The sequence below is a fragment of the Andrographis paniculata genome, unplaced genomic scaffold, assembly GCF_009805555.1.
Source record: "Andrographis paniculata isolate CXL003 unplaced genomic scaffold, ASM980555v1 Contig70END, whole genome shotgun sequence".
NCBI lineage: Eukaryota > Viridiplantae > Streptophyta > Magnoliopsida > Lamiales > Acanthaceae > Andrographis > Andrographis paniculata.
In genome coordinates, this window is record NW_026137607.1 from 425,706 (window position 1) to 452,855 (window position 27,150).

The 27,150-nt window shown below is 29.0% G+C and overlaps 3 protein-coding genes across 3 annotated transcripts; 1 reads left to right on the top strand and 2 right to left on the bottom strand.

Moving 5' to 3' along the window:
- Window positions 1-7,297: 7,297 nt before the first annotated feature.
- On the bottom strand, window positions 7,298-8,093 carry LOC127264295 (ethylene-responsive transcription factor RAP2-1-like). Its single transcript, XM_051293753.1, has one exon. It carries the CDS (start codon window positions 7,852-7,854, stop codon window positions 7,390-7,392), a length of 465 nt encoding a protein of 154 aa, XP_051149710.1. The 5' UTR covers window positions 7,855-8,093; the 3' UTR covers window positions 7,298-7,389.
- A 7,726-nt stretch (window positions 8,094-15,819) lies between these two features.
- LOC127264340 (uncharacterized) lies at window positions 15,820-17,533 on the top strand. The gene is made up of 2 exons (XM_051293821.1): window positions 15,820-16,480; window positions 17,031-17,533. Exons 1-2 carry the CDS (start codon window positions 15,820-15,822, stop codon window positions 17,531-17,533), a joined length of 1,164 nt encoding a protein of 387 aa, XP_051149778.1.
- A 7,737-nt stretch (window positions 17,534-25,270) lies between these two features.
- Window positions 25,271-26,596, bottom strand: LOC127264539 (probable WRKY transcription factor 7). The gene is made up of 3 exons (XM_051294120.1): window positions 25,905-26,596; window positions 25,672-25,797; window positions 25,271-25,585 (listed from the first exon to the last, which is right to left on the bottom strand). Exons 1-3 carry the CDS (start codon window positions 26,537-26,539, stop codon window positions 25,426-25,428), a joined length of 921 nt encoding a protein of 306 aa, XP_051150077.1. The 5' UTR covers window positions 26,540-26,596; the 3' UTR covers window positions 25,271-25,425.
- Window positions 26,597-27,150: the final 554 nt, after the last annotated feature.

A 27,150-nucleotide genomic window follows, 5' to 3' on the forward strand; every position in this document is an offset into this window, starting at 1 on the left:
TCACCCACGACTGGGAGATGAGCGATCATCGCCACATCCATGAGAGTCGGACCAAAGGGGCCCGACGGTAAGAGAAGAGTCCCATTTTCCGCATTCCAGAAGGCCGACATGGCTAGGAGCACCTTCTCGTGCAGATTGATCGGCATGGTGGACAATAGAATCGCTTGGTCGATTTTTTGAGATCGCCATTGGGTCTGGAAGTGTTCTGATACCCGTCGATACCAAGAGCGATAAGGATCTTTTGGGTCTGTGAGATGGGTTTTGATGCTGTCTCGAATGCGAACTGCTTGGTAAGTAGGGTTGTTGACGGCCAAAGAATTTCGGGATTCCAAAACTTCCCTCATCCGATTTGAGTCTTCGGGAGTAGTGCAGTATGGTCGGATGGTCGGAGTTAGTACTTTCGAGGCTGAAAACGGGCCCTCTGGGAGGGTTCCGTCGAAGGGCAGGGCAGGAATGTATCGATTCGCCATGGTTAGAGTGGTTGAGATTGTGATTCACAAAGGCTCGTATTGAAGAAAGGGAAGTTAATCAGGAGTGTTGCAGTAACTGGTGCAGTTGCTAAGGGAATTTTTCAAGAGGGTTGTGATTTATGAACTTCCAAACGACGATTGATAAATGGCGTTTGAAAGTCCCTTGGCGGCGGGCAAGTTGTTACGTATGAAATTTAGAATTAGGTTCAAAAGCCCAAGGTAAAAGAAAAAATGGGCCTGGCAATAGAGTTGATTGAACTGGCTGAAGGACACCGTGGGGAACTCAAGGAAAATAGGTTTATTTCTAAGGAAAATACAGGTCGGGAGGTCCTCAAGACAGAAAGTCATCAGGACGGAAAGACCTCAGGTCGGGAAGTCCTTAGGTCGGGAAGTCCTCAGGTCGGGAGGTCCTCAGGTCGAAAAGTCCTCAGGACGGAAAGTCCTCAGGTCGGGAGGTCCTCAGGTCGGGAGGTCCTCAAGACGGAAAGTCATCAGGACGGAAAGTCCGCAGGTCGGGAGGTCCTCAGATCGGAAAGTCCGCAGGTCGAAAAGTCCTCAGGTTGGGAGGTCCTCAGGTCGGGACTCTGTGGCTGGACCAACAAGTCAGATGGTTTGCAAGTCGGGAGGATTGGCAGTCGGACCAATACGGTTGTAGATTGGCAGTCGGGCCAAAAGGGCGGAAGGTCTGTGGTCGGCTTAAAGAATGAAATATAGTGATAATTTTGGTCCATGAGAAGGGTTGGAAGACGGTTGGAAAGGAGACGTTGTAACCGTTCGGGCGACGGTTTTCAGTACAGTTTCTCAGGGAATATTTAAGGGTTTGGATCATCATTTGGCAAGGCATCTTCAATCAACTTCAACAAAGCAAAGTCAGATTTGGGGATCACCACTTTAAATTTCAGTCTTTTATTTTCCAGTTTATTTTCTGTACCATACAGTGTTTAGAGATTCCTAATCTCAGGCACTAATTAATCAAGTTTAAGGATATTTTCTATATCTTTGAATTTTACTTTATTTTTGTTGAAAAATTACATCAACAACACTAAAATTTAATTTTACATTCAAAACATCACATCAATACATATTTATATTACATCAAACGACTATTTCAGTTCAAAATTTTACTATTTAGAATCAAAATCAAAATCCAAAACCTCACAAGTTTCTATATCAATTAAACAATTCTGAAAGATCTCACAGGCACATAGATACTATAATAAAAGTATATAAGCAATTATTTGTTTTTTTAGTTGTTATAGTTCAACACAGTTTAAGTTTGATTTCTATAGAATGTATGTAAGATAAAAGTAGTCGATATAATATTTTATAAGAAAAATAAAAAATTGAAATATTATTGCAGATAAATACTATCAAAAGTAATATTTGAATATATATAAATAGAGGCATAACATTTTTTTGTATACTATTATCTAAAATAATATTTTATTTTATTTTTTATGACGCAGAAATTCACAATCGCTACTCGAAAGTGCACATTGGATAAATTTTCAATTGTATTTAATATTTTGCAAATTAGACCAGACAGACAAGTCACACTAGCCGATACCTAAAATAATATTTTGAGTGTATAATGAATAATACAATATTTTGAATAAAATAATGGGATTTTTTTTTTCCCCTTTTTTTGTACAGATTTTGTGTAATGGCATATGACATATCATACATTCATGTGAAATTTTATAATAAAGCAGCATGTTTTTACAAAAATCAGGGCAAAATATCTATTTAATTCAAGTGATTTTTTTATATGACAATTGGAAAATTGTATGTTTACTGTGATTATATTAAAATTAAATTGAATTAAATAGTGGGGAAAAGGAATAAAAACACGAATGAATAAACTATAGCAACAATATACATACAATAAAAATCATCCTACAAAATTTTATAATATATATATCCTATATATCCTTGAACATATATATATATATGAGAAGGTGTACGGATGACTATTTGTTATTACGTAAATGTCTTTATTAGTGTAATATTTGTTATTTTAAACAGTTGTACCTACTGGTAATATTGCAGTGGAGTATGGGTAAATTAGTCAATTAACCCCACTGTTGTCGGTTATACTGAGGATATTGGGTAAATGTCCTTATTAGTGTAATATTTGTTATTTTAAGCAGATCTACTTAATGATAATATTGCAGTGGAGTATAGGTAAATTAGTCAATTAATCCCACCGTTGTTAGTTATACTGAGAATATTGGGTAAATATCTTATTAATGTAATATTTGTTATTTTAAATCGTTCTACTTACTGATATATTGTAGTAGAGTATGGGTTAATTAGTCAATTAACTCCACTGTTGTCAGTTATACTGAGAATATTGAGTAAATATCCTTATTAGTGTAATATTCGTTATTTTAAACAGTTTTACTTACCGGTAATATTGCAATAGAGTATGGGTAAATTAGTTAATTAACCCCGCTGTTGTCAGATATAGTGGAGATATTGGGTGTTGTTGAAGTTTGTATTTTTTCAACTTTATTTGTTAATTTGTAGTGATTAATTGTAAAAAATATAATGATACAAATATAATAAAAATCATCCTACAAAATTTTATAATATATATGATAATTGTCATGTCGTGTATGGAAAAGTTGGTGCAAAGGTTGTTAGAAGGCCCCTATATTTAATTAATTTATTTATATTTCTGTAAATGGTTGACAGTCCAAACAACCACTAAAAATATGACCCTCAATTATTTCTTTTTACTTTTTGGGTGTTTTTTTCCATAGGAAGAAGACTTTTTATTATTGTTAGGGTTAAAATGGCATTTTACTTTTTGTTTGTTGGGTGCTTCCACTTTAATTATAGATATTCTTGCATGATTTTATAATTTATTTTTTCTTAAAAAAAAAAAAAAAAAAAAAAACTTTTTGAGGTGGTAACACTTCCAAATATTTAATTAAAACAAAAATATGTGAACATTGAAAATTGAAAATATCATATTTGACCTTCTTCCCATAAAGCCATATCACCTTTCTCTTTTTTTCCACCATTACCTGTCACCTCATTGCAAAAAGCCTATACCATTAATTGCAATTATTCATAATTTCACAATTTCAGTGTCCAACATCACACAAATAATTTTTATTTATTTTTTAAAATTAAAAAAATACAATATTGGGCTGATGCTATTGGGCTAGGCCCATAAAGCCCTCATTAAAAGAAAGCCCAATTTCATAATAGATTTGTTAAGGATAAATGTTTATATTGTATTTTTGCTTCTGTTTTTTTTTTTTTAATAAAATATATATATTATTTTTTCCATCTCACCAATTTCTTTTTTTTTTCTTTTTATCAATGTTACATCAGCATTTCACTCAATTCCTAATTTTCTCTAATTACTAAACTATTCATTAAATCCAAAAAACATCAGTATGGACCCTATAATTCATCTTACATATTTATTTTTATTATTTTGAAATTTACACCATTTATTATTTTTTTATATTACTAGTTAATTAAATACTATCATAACTTTTTAAACTTTTATTTTGATAATATAAAAAAATACCTATAAATAAATAAATATTTTTTCATAACATATCACAAATAAAAATAATAATAAATTAATTAAATAATCTTAATATTACTACAAAATTTGTTTAAATTTAAATTTTAACCTTCCTAAAAATTATTAAATCCATTTGTTGCTTTCAAAGTGTTCTCAAATTTGATGATGTATTTTTCTAAAATTAGTAGATATGAGAAGTTGAAAATGATAAGAAAAATTAAAAAATAAAATAAAATAATGTGATATATACAAATAAATTTAAAGGTGACGATTTTGGACTGGCACGGCCTGATTTTAAATTGGGCCTGAAAACCAATCCCAAGCAGGGCCCAGTTTAGAGTCATGATAGGCTGGGCTAGTCCAATTTTTTATTTTTATTATTTATTTTGTTTTAGATCTGTTTTGTATTGCTGTTTTATTAAAATAAATAGATCATATTAAATTAAATTGATACTATTATACTAAAAAATATAGTTTTGATTGACAAATAAAAATTTAAATATTAGTTTATAATTTTTATTTTATTTTATTAAATATTTAAATTAAAATTTTATTTGATCAATCGTTTTATGCTTGGATTAGATTTCAACCATGTTAGACTAGCCCGGTTCGAAAATACTTTGGGCCTAACGTCCGAATTCTTATTTTTCATGTCGAGTTTGAATCGAACTTTTGGATCGTATTTATTTTTTTGGTTATAGTTTAGTTGTGGTTTTTTAAATAATAAAATTTTAAATTAAAATAGTAAATTTTTAAATTAATAAATTATAAATTATAAATTAAAATTTAAGATACAATTAAAGTGTATAATTATTTATTTAAAAAAATAAATTATAGTATGAAATAGACAAATGACACATGTACTATTTTTATCTATCCAATATCAATTGACATATTTTTTATTTTTTATTTTATCTCATAACAATTGACATATTTGTCTTTTGATTAAAACGTATTAAATCAAAACATGCTTAACAAAAATAAAATCGACATAATTAATTATATAACATATAACATCATACATCATACTCTCTTCGTCCCAAAAGTATAGTCTTATTGTATTGGACACGAGATTTAAAGAATATTGATATTATATTGGTAGGTGGTAAAAAGTAAAAATAAATAACTTTTCTGCCATTGTGAGTGTATTAATGTAAAAAGTAGTGACAATTGTGTAATAATAATGAAAAAATAATGATAGTTTTATGGTTATATGATTATTTATGAAAATAAGACCATTGTTTTGGAACGAACAAAAATGGTAAACAAGACTATTGTATTAGAAATGAGAGAATATACGACTAACTCAAATCTCTTTATTTATATCTCTCTTCTCAAAATTAAATATTTTTATTAATATTTAAAACTCCATTATTATAAAATTAATTTATGTTAATTTTAAATTTTTTTTTAAAAAAAGTATTTACTTATGGTAGAAATTTTTATTCTTTACAAATTTATATCCATATTGTATATATTTTTATCGAGATATAATTTTTAAATAATTCAAATAAATATTCTAATATTCTTAATCATATATATTAAATTTATTTTAAAATTATTAATATTATTAATTATATAAAAATAATAAAATAATATTATATTAAATACTTTATGCGTAATAAAGTTGGCCAATTATCTTAAAATGGACAAAAAATGGGGAATAGCTAATATTTAAATGAAAATGTATTTTAATAAATAAAAATATTTATTTGAATGATATATATTTTGGGGAGAGCATATTTGGGACAAACGACAATCTATGTCAGTCACTGTGCTGTTGGATAAAGCTGTCCTCTAACGGCTTTCCTGCAAATATTTTAGTATAAAATTTTCATTTTCTTAATAAAAATTTATATATATTTTTTTATATATATAATTTTTGCTTTGTGAAAAAATGAGACATAATTAAAAAAAATTAATTAAATTAATATATTATATAAGTATTATTTTTATACTATTATATATACAATATTATATAACCTTATATATGTATTATTATGATAATCTACAATCAACATCCTAACTATTCTTATATTAAAAAAAATTGGCTCTAACTTTGTTTTAATTTTCTTATTATCAATATTGAAAATACCACTTTTACTATTTTCCATTATTTGAAAAATATTAAAATATTTTTTAACTATATAAATTAAAAATATAGGTATATATAATAAATTTATACAGATAAAATAATATATATATATATAAATCATCTTATATACTCCCTCCGTCCCATAACAAAGTATCTATTTTTCCATTTTAGTCTGTCCCATAACAAAGTACCTATTTCCTTTTTTTAGTAATTGTAATATCTACCTAACATTACAAATACCCTTACAACTTACAATATATTACACAAATATCATTATCTTTATATCACACATACTAATAAGGGTATTTTAGTCATTTCTATTTTATTTCTACTATATTTTAATATAATACTAATATTTCTAAAATTACATGCAAAAAGCAAATGAATATTTAGTTTCGGGACGGAGGGACTATATTTTTTAATTAATAAAATATTACTTTCTCCGTCCCGGAATTATAGTCTTGGTTGTGTTGAGCACGAGATTTAAGAAATATTGATATTATATTGATAATGGGTAAAAAATATAGGTAAAAGTCATTTTTTCCCTTGCAACTATATTAGTGTAAAAGGTATTAACAATTGTATAATAATATGATTATTTATGCAAATAAGACTATTATTTTAAAACAGATAAAAATATTAAATAAAACTATTATATTGAGGCGGTAGGAGGATTAAATAGTATATTATAAGTATGAAGCCTTTTTAATAAAGTCAAATATTAATAGCCAAACAGGCACAGCCCTGCTCCATGATGATTGGTCCCCCAAACGTCACACGGATTCACAGACATTGCACTTGTCCATATTAAACCATTTCATGCAATTTTAGCTGCCTTATTTATTTATAATCATAAATAAATAATATTTGTAATAATGGAACAACTCTGGACCACTAATTATTTTTTATATTGTTCCATCTTTTTCCTGTCTGAATAATATTTAATTTTTATTCTTTTATATGAATTTTATGTACTTATGGTGTGCCCACTGAAACCTTAGGACTAAGCCTTATCCTTTTATCATAACCATTTTCAATCAAACAGTTAAAATAAATATTCATTAATTTTACAATTAACAATAAACAAATAATACTATATTTATAATATATAATCCCTTTGGATTATATTACAAAATGCAATGTTTTACTACCCAATTCATCTCTGCAAATATAATACTATCGTAATTTTCATTTTCATTTTTTTTTTTTTTTTTAGGAAAGATCAAAACTCTAAGAAAAACATAAAATAATAATAATGATAATACAATCGAACCGGGTTAACTATCGTCGGAAGTTTCCGGGCTCGGGTACTCATTCAAATCGGGTTTGACTTGAACCCGGTGGTTATCGGGTCCGGGGCGCGAGTGGGCGGCGGCGGCGCCGCTCTGGAGCGCGTCGACCATGGCGCCGACCTCGGTGGCCTTTTTACGGATGGCGGCGGCGGAGAGGTCGCGCTGCTGATCGAGGAGGTCTTCGACGATGCACTCCGGGAAGTTGAGGCGGGCGGAGCGGCCGCGGAGGTAGAACAAGGCGGTGTCGTAGGCACGCGCCGCCGCGACGGGGGAGGAGTAGGAGCCGAGCCAGATTCTGGACCGCTTATTCGGCTCTCGAATCTCAGCCACCCATTTCCCCCACTTCCTCATCCTTATTCCTCTGTACGGCTTCTCCTGGTGCTGCCTCGGCTTCCTCTTCGAAATCTCCGTCGCCGACGACGTCGACGTCGTGCAGCAGCCGCCTTCCATTAAAACTCTCGATCGAAGAAATTCGCGCTCCTGTCGATTCAATTTCTCGGCCGATTTCGTGGTAGGGTTAAGCCATGCTCGAATTAGGGTTTTGAAGATATTTGGGTAAAAAAAAAGGGAAGAGAGAATCCCAGGGGAGCGGCTCACGATAGCAGAACAAACGGTTCATCCGTTTCCATGCGCCTTAATTTATACTCAGTTGAAGGGCTCGCGAAACGGCGTCGTATCGTAATTCCGTTTAGGGTTCATGTAAAGACTGTGACCAGTCCACTGGATATATATCATAAACTATTACTATTATTTATTAAAAGAAATAAAAAATAAATTTGAATAAATTATTATTATTATTATTATTATTATTATTATTATTAATTGTGAAAAATAAATAATGGTGGGGAGTAATTTTAAATGGATAAGCACGACTAGAAACAAGGTTGGCCGACACCTTACGCGTGTGTTCCTATTGCACGCTTTTATGAAAACACACGCCTATCCAAATCCCTAATTATATTTAATTAATTATTTATTTTAATACTTGAATCCATGTGCACGCTGTAATAATTTTTTTTTTTTTAAAAGGCACTGTTTGTTTTATATTTTTTATGTGTATTTAATTATATATTAAAAATAGTTTTTAATAAAAAAACAATATATTTTCGATTTCACATAATTTGTTTATATTTTTTATTTTCGTTAGTTCACATTATTTTTTTTAAAATATAATTATACATTTTAATAATATTTTAAGTTTTATATTTTATAATATTTTAATCTTAAATAAACTATTTAATTATTTTAATTTTAATTTATAATAATTTTTATTATACAATAATAGTCTCATATTACCTGTAGGATAGAGTAAAATATTCTATTTGTTTGATCTGATTTAAAATTTGTATAGTAATTAAAATTTTAATTGAAATAATATTTTAATTTAGTATTTTATAAAAATAAAATAATGCAAAATAAATAATTGGATTATTAACTTCAAATAAAAAAAAAAAAAAACTCAAATATTTTATCAAAACTTACTAATACACCACTATTTTATTTTATAATTAACTTTTAATACTATTGGGAACATGTGTGATTTTTTTAAAAGAAACATCCATAACGAAGTAGTAATAATAATAATATAATTATATTTTTGGGTTTATCATTTTCTTTTTAATTTTTTAGTATTCTTAGTATAAAAATAATTTTTTATTTTATCCATTTTTCAGTCTTAACGGTATTTTACAAGTTCAAGGCACTTAGTATTGTTGGTTTGCGTTTATAGTTGACTAATATTTTTGTCTGTCTCATATAAGTTTTTTTTTTTTCATTCCACATAATTTATTTTTATTTTCTAAAAAATTAATTATACACTTTAATTATATTTTAAAATTTAATATTTAAATTTTTTAATCTTAATTAAATTATTTATTATCTTAATCTTAATTTATAATTATTTTTAGTAAATAATAATTATTTTTACTAATACATTTTTTAATTATTTACTAATTATATTTTATCTAAACTTTTGTATCTACGGTAATGCGTTTATCTTATCTAGGACGGAGGGAGTATTTATATATTTTTATTTTTTTATTACGTGTCAGGAATTGTGATGATTTTATACGAAATGGTATTTCATATGTTTAACTTGTTTCATTTTTATTACTTGTATTAAATGATTTTTTTTCTTAAAATACATTATTTATTCTTTTGAAATATCAAATTAAAATACTATTTTTCATTTTAATTATATATAATTGTTTTGTTATTTTTATCTGTCAATTAAAGTGTATTCATTTTGTTTTTTCAATAAATTTGTTTTTTACTTTAATAATTAAATACTCCTATATTTTATCTAATATTACAAAGAATAAAAAATAAATTGATATATATAAATCAGACAAAAAGAATTTAAAATAAAATATATGTATAATTAGAGATGAGTTACTATAATTAACCTTAAAAAATAGAGAATAATACTATAATTTCTACAAAAATAGAAAATATTATTGGAGATAGTTTTATTATTATTATTATTATTATTATTATTATTATTATTATTATGACGTCCAAGAAAATTATTATTGGATAAGCAATTCTTCGTAAAATTGAATAATCGAAATAATTTAGTCCTACAAGGGATTGCTTTGTGGTGTAGGAATGAACTTGTGACTGTGAGATCATGTGTTCAAACTCTGATGCTATTTTTTTATATCAAAAAAATCATTTAAAAAATATTTTTACATAAATAAATCAACTAATTAACTACAATACATAACATTTTTACATTATGGATTTACTCAAAATCTTTATATACATTTAAAACTCCATATATTTTATAAAATTAATTTATATTAATTATAAATAAATAAACTTATTTTTTTTATTTATTTATATAATAATAAAATTATTCTTTATATAAAATAATATTAATATTGTATATATATTTTTTCTTACGATATAATTTTTAAAAATTTTAAATATATCATAATTTTTAAAATCATATATACTCCTATTAAATTTATTTTTTAAAAATATCAACATTATTAATAAAATAAAAGGATAAAATAATATCATAACTAAATATTACTCCCGCCGTCCGATATACCATGTCCACGTTGCCGTTTCTGTCCGTCTCACATACCATGTAACTTTCCTTTTTTGGAAAATGATTACAAATTTTAATCTCATTTTAAACTTTTTATTTTTTTAAAATTTTAATTAAACTAATTAGTTATATTAATCTTAATTTATATTTATTTATATTATAAAATAATTATTTTCACTAATACATTTTTAATTATTTACTAATTATAATACTCTTAAAATACTGTGTCTATAGTGTAGCAGACACGGTATGTGGGGACGGAGGTAGTATGTACATTTGGGATGAACATATAAATTAAGAAATAATAATATTATATTGATAATTGATGAAAAAGTATATCAAATGTCTATATTTTATGTAATTATTGTGAAAAAAATATAAATATTTTTGTTAAAAAATTGAGAATTAGTAACAAATATAAAAATTGAAAAATTATTTTGAAATAGATAAAATGATAAAATAAAACTATTATTTTAAAACAGATAAAATATAATATAGCATTTATTAATTTTAGTTAAACATATATAATCACCCTAAAATCCAACCAAACAATCCAATATAGTTCCGTTCTATTCACGGAAGGAATCTGAATGAAGCTGTCAGACTGGCATTTAATGTATCCTAATCCAATAAATATTTTTAAATAAATATAAATATGTTGACTTTAAAAGTATATATATTATACATTACTATTATTTATATTACTTCATCCGTTCCATGTATCCATTTTTTTATTTTAGTCCGTCCCATAATAAAGTATCAATTTTTTTTTAGTAACTGTATTATCTACCTAACGTTACAAATACTTTTACAACTTACAATATATTACACAAATGTCATTACTTTTATATCACACATACTAATAAGATTATTTTAGTCATTTATACTTTATTCCTACTATATCATAATATAATACTAATATTTCTAAAACTACATGCAAAAAAACAAATGGATACTTATTTCTGGGACGGAGGGAGTATATTTAATACATTATACTCCATCCGTTCCGCTTCTCATGTCTATTTTTTTATTTTTGTTCGTCCTATTTATTTTGTCATTTTATTTTTTTGAAAAATAATTATACATTTTAATCTTATTTTTAAAAATTTAATTTATAATTTTTTAAATTTTAATTATACTAATAAATTATCTTAATCTTAATCTATAATTATTTTTATTATACGATAATTATTTTTGCTAATATATTTTTAATTATTTACTAATTATACCCCTTCTAAATTCCCCTATCTACGGTAACGCGGATAAAATATCCGAGGGAGGAAGCAATATATATATATATATATACTAATATTATATTAAATAGTAACTTTAATTCAAAATTTTATTAATTTTCGGTATTATCCAAAATAACTCGTGAAGTTCCCTTCGTTTCAAAATAATTGTCTTGTTTAACTATTTAGTAACAGTGATATCTATTTTATTATAATATTATTCTTATTTTTTTAAATTATTCTTAATTATTACTCTAATTTATTTTTTAAAATTTTTTTAAAAAGTAAAGATATTTTAATTTTTTACATTCTATTTTATATCTACTTTCAATTAAATATTGTTATTCTTCATTCTTTGTACCAACATCCAATAAGACACATCGTTTGGAACGCAATATGTATTAAATAAAAAGATTAAAATAAAATATTTATGTAAAACATTGACAATCACGTGATATTAAAAAATATTATCTCCATTAGCCAAATTTATTTTCACTTTTCTTTTTAGTCTGTCCGTTAAATTTATTTCATTACTAATTTTGGCAAAATAAAAAAATCAGCATTTTATTATTACCCTCTATTCAACAGTTATTTATAACAAATACCACCAATTTTATTATATTATCTTTTTTTTATTTACTTTAATTTTTAATTAAATTTTTAAAAACACTCTCAACTATATATCACATTTTTAATAAACTAATTTTTTTTTTTTAATTTTTTGTGTCAGATCAAATTGTGCTAATTTTAGTGGATGGAGTGAGTATATATTATACTCCCTCCGTCCCAGATACTATGTCTATGTTGCCGTTTTTGTCCGTCTTACGTACCATATCATTTTTCTTTTTTGAAAAATGATTACACACTTTAATCTTATTTTAAATTTTTTAATTTTAATTAAACTAATTAATTATTTTAATCTTAATTTATAATTATTTATATTATAGGATAATTATTTTCACTAATATATTTTTAATTATCTACTAATTACACCCCTTATAAAATACCGTATCTATAATGAAGCAAACACGAAATCTGGAGAGAGGGAGAATATATATAGTACTGTGTAGAGCAAATTGGTTGGGTCAGAGTCAGTTGGAGTTGTTCACTAACCGCAGAGAGAAGATAGTGACCAAACCATGGCACCATTTATTTAATTATTATAATAAAAATAATATTATAACCAAAAAACAGAAATGTAGCCATTAATAAATACAACCCATTCCATTTTTCTTTAATTATTTATTTTTTATATTCATCACTCACTTCCCACACGCAATCCAAATATTTAATTTAAATGCGAAAAATAATTTTATAAATTATAATATATTATTTACACATTTGATGTCTTTGTGTTTGAAATTTTAAGAATAATAAAAACTTTAAAAATACAATAAAATAATGTTTTTATTTCCCGTTAGAAAATGAGGCCCATTTATATGTGAAAGTTCTTATTGGGCTTTGAGCCCATTTAATATTATAAGTAATTAGAGAACTGTGTGACGCCGGATATTAATTTTCGGCCCACTATTTGTAGGCCCATTTATTTCGGTGGTAGATTTTGTTTCATTTGATTTTTTTTCTTAGGTTTAAAATTTAATTTAAATAATAGTTTAATGCTCACTCCGGTTCATTTCAAATGAGTCATTTAGAATTATGTAATAAATTAAAAAATAATAGTATTTTATTAATTAGTGAAAATGTGTAAAAAATTTTGATATTTTTATTCTTTGTATAAAATAATAGCATTTGTAATAATATATTTATAATTTAAGTGTGTAATAATATATTCGTAGAATTACTTTTTAAAAATAAGAAATGAATATTTTAAGTGAGATTAATAAAAATGATAAAAAAAATATTTTGAAATCGGACGAAGAGAGTATATTATTTAATAAAAAAGAACATATATATATATATATATATATCGAGGAACATGTAGATAAATGCTTAACCACTTAGTTACAATCCCGCAAGAACTGCCTACTTTGTTGCCATTTTATATTTGAAAACAATACAATTTCAATAGAAAAAAAATATAAAAAAAATTAAATTATATAACACTATTTTAGTAAATATGCATAAAACACTGTGTTTTATTTACTGCGTGAAATTCCTTTGTGTTAATATAAAATTTACACTAAATATTCTTTTTGTTTAAAACTTATATTGATTGTAAATACGAACACAATACTGCATCTTTAATACAAATAAAAAAAATATTTTAAATAATTTTTTTAATAATATAAATAAATATCTTTAAAGTGTATAATTATATTTAAAAAAATGACAAGTTATGTGAAACAGACGAAAATAAAAAATAGGGACAAATAATACGAGACAGAGGAAGTAATTTTTACTACTTCATCCGTCCACTTGATAAAGTATATATTTTATAGTATTTTTTATTATCCAAACACAAAATATCTATTTTTATTTTTATTTTATTTTATTTTATTTTCTAAAGTATTAATGAATCTTGCTACACATTACAAATATTTTCACATTTATACTTATTTACATCAATATTCTCACATTACTTTACATATTAATACTATCAACTATTATTAAAGGGAGGGGTTACAGATTTTTCTAATTTGCACCGATAAAAACTACATATAACACATGTTTTTATTTTACATATCACGCATACATGTGCTGTTGTTTATACTTATAACATGTGTTATATAGAATTAATATCATGTGTTAAAATCAACTGTTGCATGTGTTGTTAGTTTAAGTGTCGTATTTGTATTATCTTAGGGTGTGTTTGTTTGGGGGTTTGGATTTTGAGTTGGGATTTGAATAGTAAAAATTTTGAATTTGAATAGTTGTATGATGTGATATAAACAGGTGATGATGTGATGTTTTGAATGTAAAATTGATTTTTAATATAATATAAAAAATGAAAAATAGGTGTTTGATTTGATATTTTTGGGGGAAAAATTTTTGATGAATAGTGAGATTTTGTCAAAATCCATCAAACGAACACACCCTTAATATATATTATGTATTGTCCGTAGTAATATTGTGTATTGTCCGTAGTAATATTGTATATTATCCATAATAATATTGTGTATTGTCCGTAGTAATATTGTGTATTGTCTGTTAATACACGATGTGCTATCAGCACGGTGCTACATTTCACCGGAATCGTCACCACCATTAAAATACAATATTGATTAAATTTCATATACCACTCCATCTCAATTCAAAATACCATTTTTACTATTTTTTGCATATCACACTCAAAAGTATCTATTTCTTATTTTTTTTAAAAAAAAGTAACAATATACGGTATCAAAATAGCCTCTAATTTTTATTTAAATTTGAAATATATCGTTATACATACAATTACTTTATATATAAAATTAAATGACCAAATTTTTTATGCACTTTCTTCTCTAATTAATTAAATACTATTTACTCCGTCCGCCTATAAGGATCGCAGTTAGTTTTTGCGTCATTGTACTTAACATTAAAAATATTTTTACATTTGTATAATTTTTGTACAAATATCATTTTATTAGTATTATAAGACACTAATAGAAATATTTTTGCAATTTTTTCTTAATTTGTACTATATTTTGATATAATAATTAATATCAAATATCAACACATAAAAAAATAAATAAAACTCTTAGAGTTCGATGAAAATAATATTATTTTTTAATCATACTGTAAAATTCCAAATCAGCCTTTAGGAAGTAAAAATCATATGTTTCCTTTCCAAATGTAGAGAGTGGATAATTTTAAAAAATTCTATCTAAACCAAACCTTATTTCGACCTATCTGAATATTGATAATTTGGATAATAATATAATATTTTAAAATTTTAAAAAAATATATATATATTAAATTTAATGATGGAAAAAATTTACTAAAATTTTCTTAATTAGTAGGGAATTACGCGATTTATTATTATTATTATTATTATTATTATTATTATTGCCTTTAATTTTAAAGCCAATAAAATCTCTTACTATCTGTTTTTCGCTGCCGCCATTATCGAACTGTTCGTTCAATTCCATTAATGGCCACAATCAATCTTCACTGAAGAACACAACACCAACTCATCTCTCGCCGTCGCCGTCGACGATTTGAAAATTGAGATCGGAAAACGCAGTAATGAAGCAATGGTTTGATTATTTTTTCGTCGTCGGATTTGGAGTAATGCTCGGAATTACAATTACCCTAATCTGCCGCCGCCTATTCCTCCTCCGGCAGCACCGCCGGACTTCCCCAGCGGCGACGAATTCCACCGGAAATCACTGTCCAATCGCCGCCGGCGACAATTCCGGCGTCTATTTCAAATGGGAAGACAATCCGACGCTCGTAAGAGAAGCGACGGATTATGGATGGCCACGATTTGCTTTCACGGAGCTGACGTCATCGCCGTCGCTCCGACTCGCCGCCGGCGACGATGTGAATTACCGGAACGCCGAGGTCGGTTGGGAGCTTCCGGAAGGTTCGGCCGATTATATGCAGAGAGTCAGGCTGAATCCTGGCATTAAGAAAATTTCTCCGGCGGGGGCGATAACGGTCACCCGGGCAGCATTGCCGTTGCCAGGGCCGCAATCGACGGATTCGATTTTTCCGGCGGAGGCATATTTTGAGATCACAATTGTCCCAGGCGAAAATGACAATGACAACGATAACATCAATGCGGCTGAAAACGAGGTTTCGTTTTCGATGGGGCTTATACCCGGTGGCGCTATGCCGCTAAAAATCCCTGGTCGCCGCCGAGGATCCGTAGGCTTCAATTCGGCCGGCGATCTATTTTTCGATGGTATAATCTTATTACATTGAAAAATTGACTAATATTTTATATATCATTAGCATATAAGTGTACGTTGTATGGAGACTATGCAGTAACTGAGCCACATAGAGCCTCGGGGTCTTGAACTCCAAAGGCGTCATTAATTGTATTTGTTGATCAAATGGATTGACTCCTTCGATCAGTTTTTATCAAATTAATATTTTCATATTTATAGATAGGCAAAAATATATATTTTTACCATTTATTCCGTCAATTTATTGTTTATCTTAATTCGATCATTTTTTATCAAATTAATATTTTTATACTTATAGATAAGTCAAAATACATATTTTTACTATCTATCACGTAGACTATTGCCTATGTCCTGTAATATTATGTCTTAATTTTTATAGTATGGATATGAGAATCTTTCATCGCTGGATGCGCTCTGAATCTCATATTTCCAATGGTACAATGATTCAATATGTTTTACAACAATATATTTTTGATTAAATATAATTTTTGAGAATCGTATCAAATCTAAGTAAAATTATTTTTATTTTCATTATATTTTTTGTAGGAAACAAACTTGCGCGGCCGAGGAAAGGCGGACGATGGGAAGCCGCCGGGCAAGTGATCGGGTGCGGCTACAATCCGTCGCAAAAGCGGGTATTTTTCACCGTAGATTCACATCTGGTGTACGAAGTTCATTGCGACTCGCCGGAATTCGGGCATCCTCTTTACCCGGCACTCGCCTCCGACGGGGACATTGCGGTTCTCGTCAATCTTGGACAATGTATGTTCAAATACACGGCGGCAAACATGCAAAGATCGCCCAATCCTTGCATCTTTAATCATCACGGGAGGTCGACATCTTTTGGCTCCGACGACATGTTCTCCATCGGAAGAATTGACTCGCAATGGAGACAGCTAAGCACGGCGAGAATCAGCAGCAATGCCGCCGCCGGAAGTAGGGCTGGCGCGGCGGAGACGTCCGATATGGAGTCAGAAGCCGAGCTTTTCGAGATTGTGTTGGACATTTCGGGGCGGCGATCGCCGGCGGTGCCGTACAAGAAAATCTAGAGTATTGTGTAGTGAGGTCTATTTTTAGTTAGAAAAAAATTTGATATTTTGTATTTGAACCAAAAGTACTAAAATGGATGAGGGGATAGAGTGAATATTATTTATTTATTTATTTATTATTATTATTTTTTTTCGTATGCTTGTTATGTTAGTTTTATAATTGGAATATGTGGGAAAGTAGTTTTGTAAGTGATTTTTTTTTTTATTTTAATAAATGGATGTAATATAGTACTACCTCCGTCCTTTTGGTATAGATAATAGAATTGCAGATAAATAAGAGTAGAAAATGGAAATGAAAGAGAAATAGAATTTAATAGAGAATGAAAATTAATTCTCTTTGTTTGATAAAATAGAGAATTCAATTGAGAAATGTATAAAAAAAATGCAGCTATATGAATTAATCAAACAATAAATAAATGATTAATTGGATAAAAAAAATTCAACTAATGAAAATTCATGAAAAATATTTTTGGTGACTTTTTTTTTTAAAAAAATTATAAATTATATACGATGTTTTATATTTTAGTATAATTTCTTAAAAAATAGTAAAATTTAAATACTTTAACAATAAATTAAATTTGATTTTTGTAAAATTAAAATAATATGTATAAAAATTAGATAGTACAAAAAATATTTTAAAAAATTAAAAAAATATATACCACTATATTATTTCTCTAATTTCTCTGCATATATGAGATAAATGAAAATAGATAATCGGAAATGATTTATTTCTCAAATTTTGTTTTTCTAACTCAAACAAACAAGAGAAATGAGACCATTCTCATTTCTTTGATCTCATTTCTCTATACCAAACACACCCTAAGGTTTCATTTACTTTTTGCGTATTAATTTTTGAATATTAATTATTATATCAAAACGTAGTACAAATTTAAAAAAATTAAAAAGATAATTCTATTAGGGTGTGTTCGTTTGTAGGATTTTAACAAAATCCTACTATTCATCCAAAAATTTCCCCCCAAAAATATCAAATCAAACCCCTATTTTTTATTTTTTATATTATATTAAAAATCAATTTTACATTCAAAACATCACATCAACACCTATTTATATCACATCATACAACTATTCAAATTCAAAATTTTTACTATTCAAATCCCAACTCAAAATCCAAACCCCCAAACAAACACAACCTTAGTGTCTTTTAATACTAATAGAAGCACATTTATATAAAAATTCATGCAAATATAAGAATATTTTTAATGTTAAGTACATGACACAAAAGGTAAACATAACCCATAAAGGTGAACGGAGGAGTATTTTTTTAAAAAAAATCTATTTTTTTGGGAAAAAAAAATGTATAAAATACACACAAAATGTTGAATGTAATTAAATATATGTGAATAATATATGAATTGGAATTCAACTAGGACCCGATCCTAATTCAATTATTTTTATGGCGAGTTTGTTTGGGGGATTGAATTTTAAATACGCTATTATCTTATTTTTTCCCTCAAAAATATCAAATCAAATACATATTTTTTATTTTTTATATTATAATAAAAATCAATTTTATATTCAAAATATCACATCAACACCTATTTATATCACATCATACAACTATTTAAATTCAAAATTTTTACTATTTGTTAGAACAAGAATTCCCCAACTTATTTTGGCATATGGGCACCTGTACGATCTCTTTATCTGCTGCCTTTTATTGTTTCCATTTGGAGTAACCTGTCTTTATTAGGTTGCTGCAACAGACTGTCTGCAACAGACTGTCTGCAACACTGTTAGGTCTTTTCTTCTCGATTGGAGAAGCTTAGATAAGACAAAAGAATTGATATTTTGGGTGGTCAACCTTTTACAGACTTCATGCAGAGACACATCATTCCATTTATGTGCAAAGGGTTTTAATTGGTTTTGTTTTACATGCAAAGCAAGATGGCTTTATAGATAATTGTGAGGAGAGAGTGTGGTTATTGGAAGGTTTTGAGAGTGAAGTATAGTGAGAGAAAGTGAGTTAAATCCTCTCAACCCCAACCTTTCTCTTCTCCATGTATTGAGTGAGTGCTAGACACTTTTATCCTGCCGGAGACCTCGTCGGAGGAAGGAGAAATCGGAGTTCCGATTAGGAGAGGCGTCCAGATTCTGAGCAACTCTGCTCCGTGGTCGTTGTCGGCACGAGTTTGTGACAACATAAGCCTGTGGAGGAAATTTCCAAGGTAAACCATGTTAGGAGGATGAGTTGAAGGAGTTGTGGTTGTCTATGTTCTTAATCAACACTGATTAGTGAACTTCTCCTGGATTGCTATCCCTTAGATGTAGGATTGTTTGTATCTGATAACCTAAAATTGCATTTCGTAATTTGTACAAATCCACAGGGAATTTATATTCGAAAATCAGTGAGTGATGTATATAGGAAAATGATCAAATATAGTAAATCATGTGATTGTAGACCCTGAGTAGTTATCATAATTATTAATACTCTTTTTACTGATGAGTTTCCAGGTCGAACACAAGTATTTTAATTCATGAATTTCACATGTGAAGATCTTGAAAAAAACGACGAAAATGGCATGAAAGGATCCTCTTGCAGCGGATCAAAACTTCTAATATATTAAAAGCAGTAAATAAAGCGATAAGAGTGAATGAGCGGAAGCGAGCGAAGTGAGGGTGGAATATGAAGTGCCAGCGGTAACCAGATGATCGGGCCATGAGCGGAAGCGGGGACCGAGTGGAATACTTGAAAGCGGTGAATACTTGGCCAAGGGAGAAGGGAAATCCTTACTCTCTTGGCCATTCCTGTGGAGAACTTTCTTACAGGGTTGGAGCTCTCGAAGACAAGAAGACGACTGGAATGCAGAATGTAATTGCTAGAAGTACTCCAAAATCGAAGTTGTCGAGTTTTTTTATATAGAGATATCTGGCCCTATTTATAGCAGGTTAAACGGGACGGTTGCAATCAGTTGCTGGGCGGTTCCAACCACTGGGCAGTTAGGCGGTTGCTGGTAGTTATTCTGTTGAAGCAGTTGCTGGCCGTAACTCCCAGGGTGCTTGCTTTGATTGCATTGAATTGCAATGGCTCAGATCTTTCTCGCTTGTCAGAGAGTTGGAGGGCATCAGCGCAGCTAGGCTCGCTTGTGCTGGCTGGAAATGAAATGGTTTTTCCGCTGCACTTGGAACACTTAGTTGGAATCTGATGATAATCTGCAGCGGTGGGTATATGGGCTGTCGCTTGCAAGCGAGAGAGGCTATCGCTTGCGAGCGGTGGAAACTACCGCTTGCCTCTCATGCCTTAGTCTTTTCCAGGAGATATTTTGAGCGCTTACGAGCGGAGGTGGCTGTCGCTGGTGGCGCATGCCTTAGCTTTTCTGGCACCAGACTACCGCTTAAAAATGGCAAAGAATCATTAATAATCTCAACAACGAACTCTGGATCATGCCAAGTATATAGATCAATAATGTATGTCATTAATCGGTTATTATGATGGTTTTTATACAGAAATTCGAGTAATACACAATTTCGTGAAGCTAAGAATATGTTCATACTTGGAGTCATCAACATCCGAACCGGGTAAACAAACCCTTGTCTCATTACTGCTTTGTATTTTCCGCATGCATTCAGTTGGCAGTAGGGTGTTACAACTGTGATATAACTACGTTTCAGAAGTTGGCTCATTTGAATAGGTGTTCGAAAGTATACCGGTGAAACACCTTATTCTCATCCCAACACTATTCAAATCCCAACTCAAAATCCAAACCCCCAAACAAACACATCCTAGTGTGACAGACCGGGAGAGTGAATAATTGACACATGCTATTTTAACAAAAATGATATGTCATGAGTCCCTTCGTCCCTTAATAATTTATTTATTTTTTATTTTGATTCGTTTTATAATAAAATATTTATTTTTTATTAGTAATTGTACTATATATTTAACATTACAAACATACTTCCAATTTATAATATATTACATAAATGTCATTACCTTTATATTATACTATAAAATTAGTTTAGTCTTTTCATTTTTATTTCTACTACATTCCAATATAATACTAATATTTTTAAAATTTCGTACAAATAATAAACGAATAAATAAATATGAAGCAGAGAGAATATAATATTACAATATATTAATCTAAGTCAACACCATACATAAAAGGAAAATAAAGCAAAATAAGGAACACTCAAATGAGTGGATTTTTCAATTGATTAAAAAAAAATAAATCATAAAATCACTTTTCTTGTCATTGACTTATATGTTTCTTTGGTTAAGTAAATTTAGGGTATGTTTGTTTGGGTTTGGATTTTGAGTTGGGATTTGAATAGTAAAAATTTTGAATTTGAATAGTTGTATGATGTGATATAAATAGGTGTTGATGTGATGTTTTGAATGTAAAATTGATTTTAGTATAATATAAAAATGAAAAATAAGTGTTTGATTTGGTATTTTTTTAATATTATTTTATAAAATATATACAATATAGATATTATTTTATAAATACTAAAAATTTATATAATAATAAAAAAATATGTTTATTTATTTATAATTAAAATAAAAATTAATTTTATAAAAAAAATAAAGAAGTTTTAAATATATATATATAAATATTTGTATATCAATGAGATATATAAATACTCCCTCCGTTCCGGAACAAGGTTGCCGTTTACTTTTTGCACGTAAATTTTTGAATATTAATATTATAATAAATTGTAATGGAAAAGACAAAAATACCCCTATTACTATTGTGTAATATAAAAGGAATGACATTTGTGTAATATAGTGTAAGTTGGAAGGGTATTTATTATATTAGGTAGGTAGTACAATTACTAAATTAAGAAATGGTAACCTTGTTTAGGGATGGACGAAAATAGAAAATGACAACCTTTTAACAAGACGGATGAAGTAATTTTTTTTTCGAATAAATACTATATGCAAAAGATTATAAATTTAATTAAATTAAATAATATTTTACAAGTATATTTAACCTGAATAAATTTACCATTGAGTCATCTTTTATGTAAATATTTCGGTTTGAACGGATAATAATACTTCCTCCGTTCCATAATAAAGTATCTATTTTTCTATTTTAGTTCATCCCATAACAAAGTATCTATTTCTTTTTTTTAGTAATTGTATTATCTACCTAACATTACAAATACCCTTACAATTTAAGATATATTACACAAATGTCATTACATTTGTATCACACATACTAATAAGATTATTTTAATTATTTTTACTTTATTCCTACTATATCTCAATATAATACTAATATTTCTAAAATTATGTAAAAAAAAAAAAAAAGAAAGAAATGGACGGATAGAGTAATAATAATATAATAAATAAAAGATTGAGTCAAACGAGTCTCAAGGTTACAGGGAAACTGTCGTACGGTATATTCACATTGCTTCACATTAAGGTGTGTTTGTTTGGGTTTATATTTTGGATAGAGATTTAAATAATAAAAATTTTGAATATGAATAGTTGTATGATGTGATAAAAATAATAATTGATATGAATTTTTGAATGTAAAATTGATTTTAGTATAATAGAAAAAAATAAAAAATAAATGCTTGATGATTTGATGTTTTTGAAAAAAAAAATTATTGGAATAATATAAATTCTACCAAATCCTAAAACAAACACACCCTAAATAAATAAAACGAGTCCCAATATTAATAGCATAAAATGAATCTGTTGAGACAAATGCTTTTATACTTTTTAAAAAATTTTAAAATGCAAAAAAAAAAAAAATAATAATAATAATAATAATAAAATAAAAAAATTTGAATATTTGATATAATATTTTATTAATTTTTTTTTATATAAAAGTTAATACTATTATTTATTAATAATATATATAGTGATGGGTGGGTATTAATAAATAGTAGGGGTTGTTCTCAAGATTGGGGCATGTGACAGCTGCAGCATCAATAAATAATTATGTAACATAATAAATAAATACAAGGTCAAGACTCAGGGGCTCACTATCAATTATCAAATTCACATAAATACAACAAACAAGGAATATATATCTTTTCCAATCTAAAAAATAAATAAATTAATTAATAAATTCAGAAATGAGCATGCCTGCCTTGATCATATATATTCAGGAATAATTTATGTATTATTTGGGGTTTCTGACAATTGGTCAACCCTCCAAAAATTCATAAAATCCAACACATCCTTCATTTAATTTATATACCTTGATAAGATATTAATCGGTTACTTTGAAATAATAATAATAATAACAATAATAATAATAATAATAATAATAAGGGTAAACTATTTTTTAGTCGCGTAACTGGACTCTTTATCATTTTAGGTTTGTCGCAAACTAATCCCATAAGTGAAAAATTTTCGTTATTTTAGTCATCTGTCGTCGGAGACGCTCGCGTGGCTTGCCGGAAGCCACGTGTCCGCCAGGTTAGCGACACCTAACGGACACGTGGATTTTATTTTTTATTTTAATTATTTTAATTTTTTTTCCAATTGGACCAAATAAAAAAATTAAAAAAAGCAAATAAAATTTTAAATAAATTTTTAAAAAAATAAAAAAATAAAAAAAATAATAAAATCCACATGTCCGCCAGGTGTCGCTGATCCGGCGGACATGTATTCTCCGGCGAGCCACGCGGATGTCTTCTGCGCCGGAGGACTAAAACAACGAAATTTTTTTACTTATATGACTAGTTTGCGACATGCTCCATTTACGAGACTAAAATGATAAGGAAATCCAGTTACGAGACTAAAAAAATAATTTACCCTAATCATAATAAGAAATGTCACAATTTTATATTAGGGTAAAATACATTAAGGGTGTCTTTAAGAAGATTTTTCAAATTTTCTCCTATTTAAAGAACAAAAAAACAAAGTAAAAATATAATATTCATTTCAAATTTTTCAAAATTTTCAATCAATTTTCTTTTTTTGGTATGTTTCAGTATTCAATTTTTTTTTAGAAATTGTACTTTATACCAATCCAACGTTAAAAATACTCTTATAACTTATAATATATTACACAAATATCGTTACTTTTATATCACACGTATACTAATAAAGTTATTTTAATTTTTTTTTACTTTATTCATATTACACTTAAATATAATATTAATATTCCTAAATTTTCATGCGAAAAAACAAACAAACAAATACATATACAAGGGATGATGGAGTACTATTTTTGTATATTTTTTTACACAATAACAAAATGAGTATTGACTCGAAAAGTTTAATAGTCTTTTTTAAATTTAAAAAAAAAAATGGCTTCAAAATTATTTATATCCGTTTGAAATTGAGTAGATGGAGAGTATTTAAAAATAGTTACGTCGTTAATTTGTCAACCGTCCCACACACGACTTGTCTGCTGTATTAACCAATTTATAATTTCCACCCTTTATTTAATACACTATACTATTACTACATGATATTGACCCAAATTTATTTTATTGGAGAAAAAAGAAATAAAAATTATTTTATTGGAGAATTGGGACTTTACTTTAAACCAAAAAAAAACGAGTGGGCCATCCTTACAGCTTTACTAAACTGCCCATTTGCCAATTTTGAAGGCGACCAATTTAATTAAATTGAATATTTAAAAAAAAAATGATGGAAATAAATAAATAAACAATTTAAGTAAAGTCCAAACCCAATTATTGAATTATTTTAAATTTTTTTAAACCATAAATTCCACCATATCCACAGCCTGCATTTGCAATCTCCCATTTCTTTCCTTCTGTTTTTTTTTAACATATATTCAACGCATGTAATAATATTAATAATAATAATAATAATAATAAAAATAAAAATAAAGAAGCAGAGTCAAAAATAAATAACATAATGGGCCCCACTAACTACGGTTTCTTCTTGGCATTGACCATGGCGGCGAATCTGGGCCGTCCGATGATGAGGATGATATGGACGATCAGGATGATTCGAGAACCGGTCCAGGCGTTTCTGTATTGGAAAGGGCGTGACTGTGTTCTCCTTCGTATGTCACTATTAGCATTGTCGGGTCGTCCAAGGCCCGCTCTACGTGTTTTCGGGCCGGACAACCTCGGAGGCTGCTGCACTTGTAATATCCCCTGTAGATTTCGAAATTCGTTGATTTAGGGTTTTGCAGAGGTCGATTTTAATGGCGGAGATGGTAATTTGAGGAGAAAGTACTAACCGTGGGTGAGGAGAGCCTTTGATCGGCTTTTGACCGTATTTTCGCCAAGAATAATCGTCCGGCGGAATATCGGCCATTTTCAGGCTGATTGCAGGAACTCTTACGACTCGCTTTATTCTGGATTTCCTGAATTTGAAGAAATTGGGGGATTTTGAGATTAATTGGTTATGCCCATTTTGAAAATTAGGGTTACGGTTAGGGATTTGATTTTGATTTTGATTTGGGGATTTTACCTTTTTTTGGGGCAATGGCAGCGGGAGGAACCGCCGGGGTGGCCTTCGTCCATCGAGGTGCACTTCCGCTTCAACGACGACGACGACAACGGCGGCCGTCCGGCGGAGGAAACTTGCGACAGATTCGTGATCTGGAAACCCGACGACATCGACGGGTCTGTGTCGCCGGTCAACGACGAGACGAACGACGTCGCCGGCGTGGCGAAGTTTATCGTTGTCGACGACTCCTTCCGCGGCGGCGGCGGCGGTGGTGGTAACGGTGGCAGCCGTTGAACCGGCGTTGGGCAATAAATTTTCGAACCGGCGCCGGCGCCATTCTCCTCGCCCTTCAACGGACCGGCCGGTTCGAGTGATTTCTTCGCAGGCTTTGAAACCGGGCCACGGCGGAACCGAGCGTGACCAGTTCGCGGCGTCCGGTCTATCAAAGAAATGAACTTTTTAAACTTATGGACGGCGGCGTCCGCCGCGACCTGGTAATCGGCGGCCGGAAACTTCGAGAAGCTCCGGTGGTGGGCGTCGGAGAGCAGCTTTATTAGCTTCTCGACGCTCTGAACTCCGGCGGCGGCCGCCTCCTTCGCCGCCGTCTCCTCCATCTTCGCCGCGAAGCTGTAGCCGGAGATCAAATCCACAGCCATTTTCTGCAAATCATTTAACAACAAAGGGAGAAAGAGAGAAGAGGGTCAAAGTGATATATTTATGTAATTGATATATATATGTATAATATAATATTTGTTTTGTTATTAATAAAATGGGGTGCTTAACGTCAAAGGGAATAGCCAATGAAATGATGACACGTAGGACGATACGGAGAAGCGTATTGACCAACTATAATTAATGGCGGTGGGGACGGGTTAACGGGCAAACCGGTGCTGGAATTGATGACGATGGGCCGCAAAAAGTCAAAGCAGCAATTATGGGCCGTCCGATACGAACAAAGGTGAGAAAAGGAGAGTTTGATTGATTGAATGGCTGCCAGTGAGGCAGAGTTGACCTTTCACAAACAAAGTAAATTTGTACTTATTGAACTTTTATTTTTAAATACTCCCTCAGTCTATTATAAATCTATTCGTTTATTTTTTATATTTAAGGGCGTGTTTAGTAAAATTTTGAATTAAAATAATTATTTGATATTATATAAAATATATACTAATATGATATTTTAAAGGTGTGTTCGCTTGTAGGAGTTTGATAAAATTTTATTATTCATCTAAAATTTCTCCCTAAAAACATTAAATCAAATTCTTAT